Source organism: Pinus tabuliformis, chromosome 5_2 (genome assembly GCF_031772625.1).
Source record: "Pinus tabuliformis cultivar Carrire ecotype Pingquan chromosome 5_2, CPIR1, whole genome shotgun sequence".
In the NCBI taxonomy this organism is placed as follows: Eukaryota; Viridiplantae; Streptophyta; class Pinopsida; order Pinales; family Pinaceae; genus Pinus; species Pinus tabuliformis.
In genome coordinates, this window is record NC_142306.1 from 860250815 (window position 1) to 860262583 (window position 11769).

General features: G+C 35.6%; 1 protein-coding gene across 1 annotated transcript; it reads right to left on the bottom strand.

Moving 5' to 3' along the window:
• Nucleotides 1-3676: 3676 nt before the first annotated feature.
• Nucleotides 3677-10374, bottom strand: LOC149162022 (putative serine/threonine-protein kinase PBL21). The gene is made up of 2 exons (XM_089435618.1): nucleotides 9165-10374; nucleotides 3677-4558 (listed from the first exon to the last, which is right to left on the bottom strand). Exons 1-2 carry the CDS (start codon nucleotides 10204-10206, stop codon nucleotides 3831-3833), a joined length of 1770 nt encoding a protein of 589 aa, XP_089291744.1. The 5' UTR covers nucleotides 10207-10374; the 3' UTR covers nucleotides 3677-3830.
• Between the last annotated feature and the right edge of the window lie 1395 nt (nucleotides 10375-11769).

The window sequence follows — 11769 nt, forward strand, 5'->3', positions numbered from 1 at the left end:
TCTTCCTTCTCCTCAAGGTATTAAGCAACAGATAAGAAGCATACAAAGGGACTTTCTATGGGGCAGAGGGGAAGAGAAAAAGAAGTGGGCTTTAGTAGCCTGGGACAAGCTCTGCAAGCCCAAGAGCCATGGTGGCTTGGGGCTTCATGATCCTGAGACCCTCAACAGAGTTTCGGGAGCTAAGCTTTGGTGGAGATGGATTAAGGAACCGAATGCCCCCTGGGCTAAGCTTTGGAAACAAAAGTATGCCAAGTATTGGCAGGAGAAGGATCACATTAGAATGTTAGGGCAAATCAGGGGCTCCCATATTTGGAACCTTGCCTGGGATAATAAAAGTATTGTTCAACAACATTGTTTTTGGGAAATTCGAGCAGGGGACCTTGCTCGATTTTGGGAGGACAACTGGCAATAGGAACCCAACCTTTATAGGGATGAACTTGCAGCTCTCAAAAGTGACACAGATAGCAAAGGTATGGTTTTGGTAAAAGACTTCTGGGACCAGGGAAGGAATAATGGAAAATGGAGGAAGTGGAAGGATCTAGGATACAGTGATGAAAACCCGCTGAAGACCAAGGCAGAAGCTCTCACCCAGGATCTAGAGCATAGAAGGATTCTGGTTTCTTCCTCACCTGACCAATTAAGATGGGGAAAGAAAACTGAAGGTAACTTTAACCTCAAAGAGGCTAAACAGGAAGCCACAGGATTTAACTTTGTGAATCTTGATCAAGTCTGGAAGAAACTTTGGCAAAGTCCACATTGGATGAAAATAAAGTTATTCATCTGGCTAGTGCATCAAAGGAAGATCTTAACTTGGGAGAATCTCCTTAAAAAAGGCTTCATTGGTCCTTCCAAATGTTACCTATGTGGCACTCATGAGGAGACGATTGAAGACCTTCTTAACCTCTGTCCTTTCACTTCAAAGGTGTGGGACTGGGTGGCCTCCATTTTTAGACAAACTGATAGGGATAGTCTCAACATATCCAACACTCTGAAGAATTGGAGGAAAAACATCTCAGGGAATGAGATTGTTAATAAAGCTTGGATTCTAGTTCTAGGCTTTGTCATCTGGAATGTTTGGAAAGAGCACAACAGTCGAATCTTCAAAAACAAAACAAGCATGCCCCAACACATAATTGATCAAATTCTAAGGTAGCTCAAAGGAACAGTAAGATGCTTGTTGAGGACCCTTCCTAAAGATCCTCCTCTGCCCCAAGAGGAGAGAATTATACTTCACTTGGGTCTCCAGTCTATCAGTCCTCTGGGAATAATAAAGGAAGTGAGCCTAATAAATAAAGGTGTTAACATTTGGAAGCCCCCTCCTTATGGTTTCTTAAAGGTTAATATTGATGGAGCAGCTAAGGGCAACCCAGGATTAGTGGGCTTTGGGGGTGCCATAAGAGATGATCAAGGACAAATACAGAAAATCTTCCATGGCCACTTGGGGAAGGCCACTAATAACATGGCTGAGCTCATGGCATTAGAGCAATGCTTGGAAATCCTGGTGGATTCAAGTTCACACAATGTTATAATTGAAGCGGATTCGGAATTGATTATTAGAGCGGCTAAGAAAATTTGCAATGGAACCTCTCTAGATAAAGTGTCGAAGCACTGGAAGCTTTTGCAGGTTTTTCACTGCATCTACTCTCACCTGCGAACCCTTAAAACTGTCAGATTTGTTCATGTGAAAAGGAAAGCTAATATGTTAGCGGATCGATTGGCGAATGAAGGAGTCACCAATAGGGACAGGGATTCTAGGTATGCTTGGGATTCGTTACCTCCAGGCAAATTGTGGGAGGACTGTCTCTGTCAGGCAACCCAGGATATGGAACTATGGACTAACAGGATGGATCAAAGGGACTCAGAAGACCAGCGGGAGGATGGAGAACCCCATATAGTCTAACCCGCCTTGGTTCGCTGTTTTCCAAAGTCTGGAATTCTTTTGATTGAATGATGAAAGGATTGACTCGGATAGCACCACAAGATGAGGTGTCCATTTTCATATTGCTTAGTTGGTGTTTGACAGAGAATCTAGGTGGACTGGATTGGCTCAAGAACTGCTCACTGGATGGAATTGAAAGACAACACGTGGTGAAAGGATGTGTTTGTTTTTTCTATGAAATAACTATTTCAAAACCACAAGTGGTATATTGGGCAGGGTCTGAATGGTTTCTGACCTAAGCTACGCAAAGGAAAGGGTGAGGTAACGTGGGAGGAGAGGAGCAACCAATTCCACTCTTCGTGTGACACGTTGTGGAGCGAGGTGAGAGAAAATCTCCCTCATCGGGCAGTTAACTCTCGTGCTTTTCGTCCTCCCAATATTCACGAATACCGTTGGATCTTAGTCAGTTGATCAACAATGGAAATTTGTTTGTGCTAGTTGGTGAGACCCGAAAAAAGATTAGAGTGTTATGCTTTTAATTTTCGTCTAGTCCGTTTGATAGTTTTAAGTGTGGCTTGTGGTGGGACCTCTTGTGGACCCATGGCGGGTCATTTGTGGCCTTTTGTGGCCTCCAGTTCATTGGACTCATCCTCCAAGGAATTCTAGGTTCATTTGATGCATGACAACACTACCAGATGGCCTTCTGCCTTAATTGTTTGGCGATTCTCCCTGATTTTCTTGTTTAGGTTTCTCTTGGTTTTGGGTGAATGGTTTGGTTCTGCCTGCCCTGCTTACTGTTGAATTCTCACATAGCGGGTGTGGCTTCATGTAAATTATGTGTATTTGGCTAGCTTAATAGAAGGTCTTACTCTTACTTGATCAAAAAAAAAGAAAAACATTAACATTTTTAACATTAAAATTATGATCAAACTCATTAATGTTCTTTAACCATAATTAACTATGGTCAATAAATCGATATTACAATAGAAACTCGCGCAACTATATTTATTGATGTGGTTGATATAAATTGATCTCAACATTTTGCAGTTTTTATATGTCAATAAACATATGAAAATAATGCCCAAAATTTTCTACATTTTATAAGCTAATAGAAATATGAAACTAGCATTCATCTATATATCAATCACATTAATAAATATAATTGTGGTAATTATCAAAATAATTAATATAAATTAAATATATTTATTTTTAATAAAATAATTATTAATTGTTTAAAAAATTACCTTTAACATATCATATCATTTATTCCACCACTTATCTAGGGGGATCCCGCCATTTATATGCCCAGTGTATTTGTGAATAGGCATTGGTTTCATTTCCAACCAGTGTATATTTCAGAAAGTGAAAAGACATACGTTTCCATGCATTTTTTTAATTCATTTCTCGCTGATTATCATACCATCAAATAGCGAGGTATTATAAATCTTTAATTATAATTGGTAAAAAAATATTTAAAAAGGTCTTAAATACTTGCAAGGAAGTTACAAGTTACCATTGAGAACTTTATTGATCAAGCCACAGTCAGAAAATGCCAAAGCATAATTAATCGTTAAATATAAATTGTTAATTTGTAAAAAAATTGACAGAATTAATCCAATTTATTAGAATTATCTTTCCACTCTTTTCAGCAGAAACTAAATATCATAAAGACAAAATCGAATTCTGATTGAATGAATGCTGCGCAAGGCTTAAATTTCCTTGGCACTACAAAATAATAATGTAAAGGTACTAAAAATGCAGGGGTACTTCAAAAATAATAACAACAATATAAAGGATGAAAATGCTCCCATGTGACCTGCTGTGCCAACTAAAGCGCTTGGTATCTTCAAAATAAGGTTGGTTACATCTGTATATCAAGCTTCTTCTCAATTCAACTCACAGTGCGGCACGACCACCATGAAGTAAATTTTCTATCTGTACTGTCTCAATCTCAAGATTCACCTAAATTTGATTCACAGCGACCACCATCAGATAAGTTTCCATTTCCCAAAAAAGGAGCTTCATCGCTCTCTGATAACTTCCCATTTGCTTTTATATTTCTACTTTCCTGCATCATATTCACGATGTCCCTCATCCGAGGTCTCTCTTCAGTAATGTCCTGTAAGCATAAATTAGCAATTTTGATCATAATCTGCAGTTCCATCATGTTAATTTGATCTTTCATATTTTGATCAACAATTGTCATGAATCTTTCTATGCCTTCGCTGAAACGATATGTTTGAGTCCATTCTGCCAGAGGTGTGTCTTCATGTACTGCTTTTAAACCTGTAACTAGTTCTAGCAGAAGCACACCAAAGCTATACACATCACTTTTAGCTGAATATCTTCGTGTTTTCACGTATTGGGGATCCATGTAACCATAACTCCCTCTAACAGCAGTGACTGTAAACTGGTTGTCTTTTGGGCCTAACTTTGATAGTCCAAAATCAGCCAATTTAGCACAGTTATCGTCCACCAGCAAAACATTTGCAGACTTGACATCACGGTGCAAGACAGGAGGTTTTGCTTCTTCATGAAGGTATTGCAAAGCCACAGCAACTTGAAACGCTATGACCATACGAGCGGCCCAATGCAGTGGACTTGTAAGACCCTTGTTCTTGTGAAGTCGATCATACAAACTCCCGCTGGAAATGAACTCAAACACAAGAATTCGCTCACCTGCAGATGCGGCACCCACATAATTGTTGAAAGAAAATACATGGCAATGGAATTATACCGAATAAAAGATTATCCCATGGTGTACATGGTAATGTAAACGTTAAAAGTTCAAACATGTCTGCATAATGAAACAGAATTAATTAATTTATCACGGTTCAAAACTTTCAAAATTGATCAATCTTTTCTACGAATAAGGCTTACAGCAGAAAAAATAGTTACTTAATTCCTTTTTAATAGGTGATCACGACAAGGTTGAGATTAAAAGAGGAAAAACTAGAGTAACAACAAAAGATATACAAACAGCCATTTCTAAGTGAGAGGGTTTTAGATTTCAGAATTTCAAAAATTCCCTGCCCAAAATTTCCACATCATGAAGGAAACAATGCAGACCAAAATGTAGCTACGGTTGCCAAATTAAACAAATAAATCTCAAACAGAGAGTGGATGGTTGAGCATCTATATTTATACAAAATCTGAGTCAGTTACATATACTAGTTTTTCTTTTTCAAGTATTGATGAGGCCAGACTGTGTTGGCCCTTCGAACTTTGGTGGGCGGACTCTTTTTCGAGTATTGATGAGGCCAGATGCTGTTGGCCCTTAAAACTTTGGTGCGTGGATGCACTGGACGCTGTGTGGTGGTGATGAATTTTTGAGATAATTACGAATTCAATATTACTTTTAATTATGTCACTAAAAAATGTTGAGGATTTTCAAAATATGTCTACAAATTGATCTTCTAATCTGTAGAACTCTAAAAACATTGTCTTTAGTTGTTATTATCTTTTCTTTGGGCTTTCTTCATAGTGGGTATTCTTCTTTTCTCTGATTATTGATGTCCATATAAAAAGAAATCCATCTACTTAGGTACATGGGTACCATCCACTGATTACTGATGTCCATGTAAAAAAAATTCATCTACTGAGGTACATGGGTACCATAAGCTGTACTGGTCAGTTCTCTAGGAATCCTTTTTTCTCTAGGAATCGTTTTCACCTACATGGTTCATCATTCATATTAAACTCTTCCTGACTTGATCCCTTAAATTCTGATTCCATCTCATATTTGTAACTTCCTCAATTACACATCAAACTTAGATAGAGTACACCTACCACCCTCCTATCTACCTAGCTGTTAATTCCACAACTTGATGTCACATCCTCTCTCTACCAAAGGGGGATAAACACTCAACAATTACAAATCAAGTGTAGATACATGTACACCTTCCATATCTATCTAGTGGTCAATTCCACAACTTGATATCACATCCTCTCTCTTCCTAAGAGAGATAGACACTGCTAGTCTGACTCAACAAAAGTTACAACACACCAGAGAAATCAAATTTGGAGTGTTAGATAAAACAGATCATACACCCCTTACAACACAAATACCTCATTATAATAATCTCAAGTCAGGTACAACAATACAACCATCAATTATCTGCCCAAATATATAAGCCCATTTACTCTTAATCACAATGAATTACACTTCAAAATCTTCATCATAATTTTACATCAAACTACAAGAACGATCCTGCAACAAATTGTTGTTGATCCCTAAATCCAAGCATCAAAATTTTGTGTGTCCAACTTTAATTAAAAGGATGAATTCATACGGTTAAAAAAAAACATGGATTTTTTGTCATATCAATCCTATTAAATATAGCCTCACACCGTAGGCTCCACGCAATGCATAGGTTTGAAAACATATAAAGCATCCCGTGCTTACCATACCACAGATGTGTTTTCTCACTAACTGCTCAGACGTTGACCGCTCTACAGGGAATCTGTTCCACGCAATGTTACATGTACCTAAGCGCTCCAGCTCTCACAGTGGCAAAACATTGACTTTGGTTGCTTCTCACACTTTCTTGGCTGCTCGAACTCCACACACAGTACTATAACTTTTCCAAAGAAATTATATATATTATTTGTTAAAGTGAAGTATAACAAGAGGGAAAGATAGCACGGCCATAATTCGAACATATTAACTACATTAATGGGTTGATGAGTTTGACCCTAATGAATTAAATCCATTAATATTAATTATGGCCTCGTAAATGCAGTTAAATCCATCTGTAAAAGCAAAAGTAATAATGAAAATTTTTCTTATTTCCAATGATCATAATAGCTAAAAAAATTTACTGCGAGAAGTTGTAATCAATAATGCTATTGAGATGCTGTGAACTGCAGCATCAACCAGGTTCCAACTCTCATTCCCTTCTGTAGTGAACTTCCAAGGAGAGAGAATCAATGTCTGGTGAGAAAAATGATAGATTAGTGTACGGGAGAAAGATGAATTGCTCTATGGAACGTTAGGTTTGAATGTTCCTAATTACCTCCTCCATTATCCTGTTTTGTGCACGGGATCCATTTGAGGGATTATTATGTTTAGGATTTGTCTCTGTTTTTGGTGAGGGTCATTTGCAGACAAGAAGTTTTAGTTTTGTTAAAATTCAATGGTTTAGGTCATCTCAGAATGGATTAAAACTTTTGGTCAAAAATTAAGGGGCAAAGTTTTGGTTTTTTTTTTTTAATTTTTAAATTCAATGTTTTAAGTCATCTCAGAATGGATTAAAATTTTTGATCAAAAATCAAGGTGCAAAGTTTCAAGTACTGAGGTCAGAGTCACTTCTAGGATAATTCCTACCCAATTTAAAAACACAAAATTTAAAAGCAATTTTTATTACAAGATGCTAAGTAGTTATATAACATTTTATTTATTTGAAGAAATTTGTCCCTTGGTTTAGTCTCACCTTAATGTTGAAGAGTTTGTTTTCATTATTTTGATTCTAATTTTTTTTTGAATTTCTACCTATAATGCCTTAATTACCATATTTAATGTATTGCTAAGAAAAGTACCATGATAAAAAAAAATTATAATATGTATTTTTTATTTTTATAATGTTTGAATGAATATGTTAATTTTATAATAAATATATATATATTTTTTTTTAAATACAAATTTTAAAATTTTTAATAATTATAATGTTTTAAAAATTTTGAATATAATTATTAATTAATATTAAATGTTAATAAATAGTAAAAATATTTTTATTATAAAATAAATTAAATTTCCAACTAAGAAATATTTTCACATACTATATAAAACAAAGCAAACGTGTAAAAATAAATTAAATTTCCAACTAAGAAATATTTTCACACACTATATAAAACAGAGCAAACGTGTAAACAAGATCTTTGTAAAAACTGAAATATAAATACATTCTAAATCAACTTTCTTTTCCTTTCTATTTTAATGAAAATATTCATATTAAATATTTAATTGGCATTATGAATAACTTCAAAACATGGTTCACAACCTCCTTGTATATGAAGTAAAAAGGACAATTCACAAGAATAACCACAAGTGACTATATAAATACTTGTTAGTTCGAGAGGAATAATTTAAATCACTCAATAAAGAATATATGAAACTAACTAAATTACAATGGACGTCAATACGTCTTATTGAGGTTTTCATGAATAATGTTGAGATAATAAATTCAGTTCATTTCATTTTGAGATATCTATTTTAACAAAAGATTTATAAAATTTATTGAAATTGATCATCTTTATTTGTGATAAATTTGATTGTGTTAATATATATATATATATATAAAATACGGTGATGTTGGATTATTCTGCATTTATGAAATTCAGTGATACAATTGAGATTAAAATTATGATATTTGATTATTTTAAATATATTTTTAATTATATAAATAGATTTAATCTCTTAAATAAATTGGAAATAGTTATATATATTATATAATTTACATATATTTAATTAAAATAAATAAATAAAATTATTGAGTCTATAAATTTATTTTATAGTTTAGTAGTTTATTTTGAGGGATGTTTTTTTTTTTAGATAATAGCTTATTATGAGAGAGGTTAATAAAAAAATAAAAATTATGTTTTAAAAAAAAAATATATCTACTATAATTAGGTGTTTAAATTTTATAGTTTTCAAAATATTTTAACTAGAGATTCAAATAAACTATTTGAAGATTTATGTTAATTAATCAATTTCATATATGTCTATATAGAAAAAAAAAATAAGTTTTTATAGTTAAAATTTATATTTAGTCTTATATATATTCTATTTAGCATTTAAAAATACAATTTAAAAAATGAAAAATAACACATTGTAATTTGTACTTTAAGAATATTTGCAAGTCTAGACCTATATGAGTATTTACAAATCTCTACTCATATTAGATCCATACTTCAAGATAAATCTATACTAATAAAACTCCAACTCCAAAACATATCTATAATGATAAAACTCTAACTCTAAAACATAACTTCAATTAAAATACAGTAGTTTATTTTCCATTTTTATTTCTTATAAACTTCTAGAAATATAAAAATAATATTTACTCATGTAAATATTTACAAATCTCTACTCATATTAAATCTGTACTTAAAATTAAAACTGTACTTAAAGATAAAACTAACTCTCAAACATATCTATACTGTTAAAACCCCAACTCCAAAACATAACTATACTTAGAATACGGCGGTTATCTTCCATTTCTGTTTCTTATACGCATTTGGGAATAAAGAAACGATATGCATAGAAAGGAAACGAATAGTAGCGTACCTGCTTGCAAACACAATCCAATGAGATCAACAAGCCGAGGATGACGTGGCAATCTGACCAGCACAGATAATTCCTGTTTGAATAAGTCGGGATCTAAATCCGTTACTCTCTTGACCGCGCCCAGTCGATTGCCTGGTAAGTTCGCCCGATACACAGATCCAGAGCCGCCCTTTCCAACTTCAGTAGTAAAATTGTCAGTGGCCTTGGCCAGTTCCTTCCTTGTATAAGTGCATATGCCTATGCCCTCCTCCAAACAGTCCACTTCCTCCACTGTGTGCGTGGTGGTATCTATAATGCCCACCTCCAAAGAGTTCCCACTAGGGTTGGCAACTTGTGCCGCTGTGTGCGTGAGTATGTCTACACTCCCCGCCTCAGAATCGTTGTCATTATTGTCGTGGGAGGCTTTCTTGAAGGCCTTCAACACAGCTACAAAAATGAGCAACGACACCAGAGTGACAGCTATTGCAATTCCTATTTTGCCCAAGATGTTCAGCCTGCCACGGGAAGCCCCGGCGGAAACAGAGATGTTTGCAGCGTTTGGGAGAATTGAGGGGGAAGGAGAGATGTTTGCAGCGTTTGGAGGAGTTGAGGGGGAAGAGGAGATGTTTGCAGCGTTTGGGAGAGTTGAGGGGGAAGGAGAGATGTTTGCAGCGTTTGGGAGAGTTGAGGGGGCAGGAGAGGCGGAGGCGGAGACGGCTTGTCTGACTGTCGAATCGCAAGAGCAGGAAGAAGAGCCGGATCCGGTGGAGTTGGAGGAGCAGGAGCACGAGGAGGAGGAGGTGGCAGTGTGAGGAGAGGGATTGGTAGTTTGGAAGAGGGAGACAAAAGGGGAGGAGGGTTCTGCTGTTCGTATGTAATCAGACAGGGAGTGGGTTATATCAGAAGACTGGGAGGGTTGTCCAATTGTCATGTAATCGTAATGGTAGGGAGAAGATTTCCACTGTAAGCTGCGAGCAGAAAGAGTGCAAGACGCCAACAAAAACTGCAACACAATGCGCAGAAGTAGCCGTACTTCCATCTCTGCACCCGTGCTCATAATCATTCTTCACCTCACTTACTTGGATAATATAATCATGTGAAAGAGCAAAGAACAATAATTGATATATGGACTAAGCTCTCAGTCTTCCTCCCTGTGCACAGCGCGTAGAGAGCGCGGCTGCGCGTGTATACCTGAGTTTGAACGGGTTTAGTTCCATGAGGGTTTAGTTCCATAAGGTCAGATGTATTAGTTGATACCTATAGATCTTTGGAGTAGCTTTCCGGTCTACTCGAAGTAAAGATGGTGGGAATCGGAGTTCAGAAATACGTGTTGAAACTTGATTGCCTGTTACACATTGAAGTTATGAATATTAGCATACCGTGTGAGCTTTTTGTCGAGTACGTCAAAAAAGACTGACCCATCTTGGGCTGCGGAGAACCCCGCCATGCATGGAATAACCTAATTTTCAACCTAACCTAACCTACGTCAAGAAAAAGACTGAACCTGAGTCATCTATTTAAAAAAAATAAAAGAAAAGTTCTCGCTCCGTGACAGTGGGCTCCCCGCTGTCTTTCATGCGTAAGTTCGCTCCCTGACAGTGGGCTCCCCAATGTCTTTCATACGTAAATTCGCTCCGTGACAGTGGGCTCCCCGCTGTCTTTCATGTGTAAATTCGACATGCGAGAGGAAGGCATCGTAACCATCCATCAAACGTTCGTGAATAGTTGCGGACTACGAAATGGAAACAAGTTCAATTTTTTAGGGCGTTTTCTAGCCAGGCAGAATTTTGGCAATCAGTTCAATTTTTTAGGGCGTTTTCTAGTGTAAGTTCAATTTTTTAGGGCGTTTTCTAGCCAGGCAGAATTTTGGCAATCAGTTCAATTTTTTAGGGCGTTTTCTAGTGTTGGAATTTGGTAAAAGAAATTTTAAAAAGTTAGAATGTTTTGAATTTTTTTTAATTTTTTTTATGGTGTAAATGGATATATTATTAAGAATTTTTAGGCACTCAAAATTTTGAAGTTTGACAGTTGTAATTTAGATTTTCAAAAAATTCAGCAAATTTTGTCATAATTTTGTTTGAATTTCCAATTTATTTTTTGGATTAATTTCTGGGCTCTTTAGACTAAGCTATTTTTTAGAGTATGATGATTGGGGTGGTTGAAATAATGGGATGCTATGCCTTTTGTCTGGTTTAAAATCTTAGGGGATATTTTCAGCCCATTGTGATAAGGTTCAAAGATCTCTCATTCTCTTATGATAAGCTTCAAAGAGTAAGCTCTTTCATTCTCTTGGAGTCTCAAATGAAGGAAACTAACACACATAAAATAAACTCAATAAAATAAACACTTAGAAATATAGAAACCAGACATGGCGAAAAAAACCTCAGTTTTACAACATTCTTCATATTCTTATTATTAATCAATCCAATGTACAAAGAATGATAATAGTACAAATAAATACATGAGAAAGTTGGTCTCAAGATAGTATGTCTATCTTGGACAAACTTGGTTGAGATATTTTTTCAACAAAACACCAATCTAGGAGAACTAGTTGGAGAGAATTTCTCATCCTAACTAAACTCCCTAGTTTGAGGAACTAACTCCTAATTTTCAAGATTTGATTTAT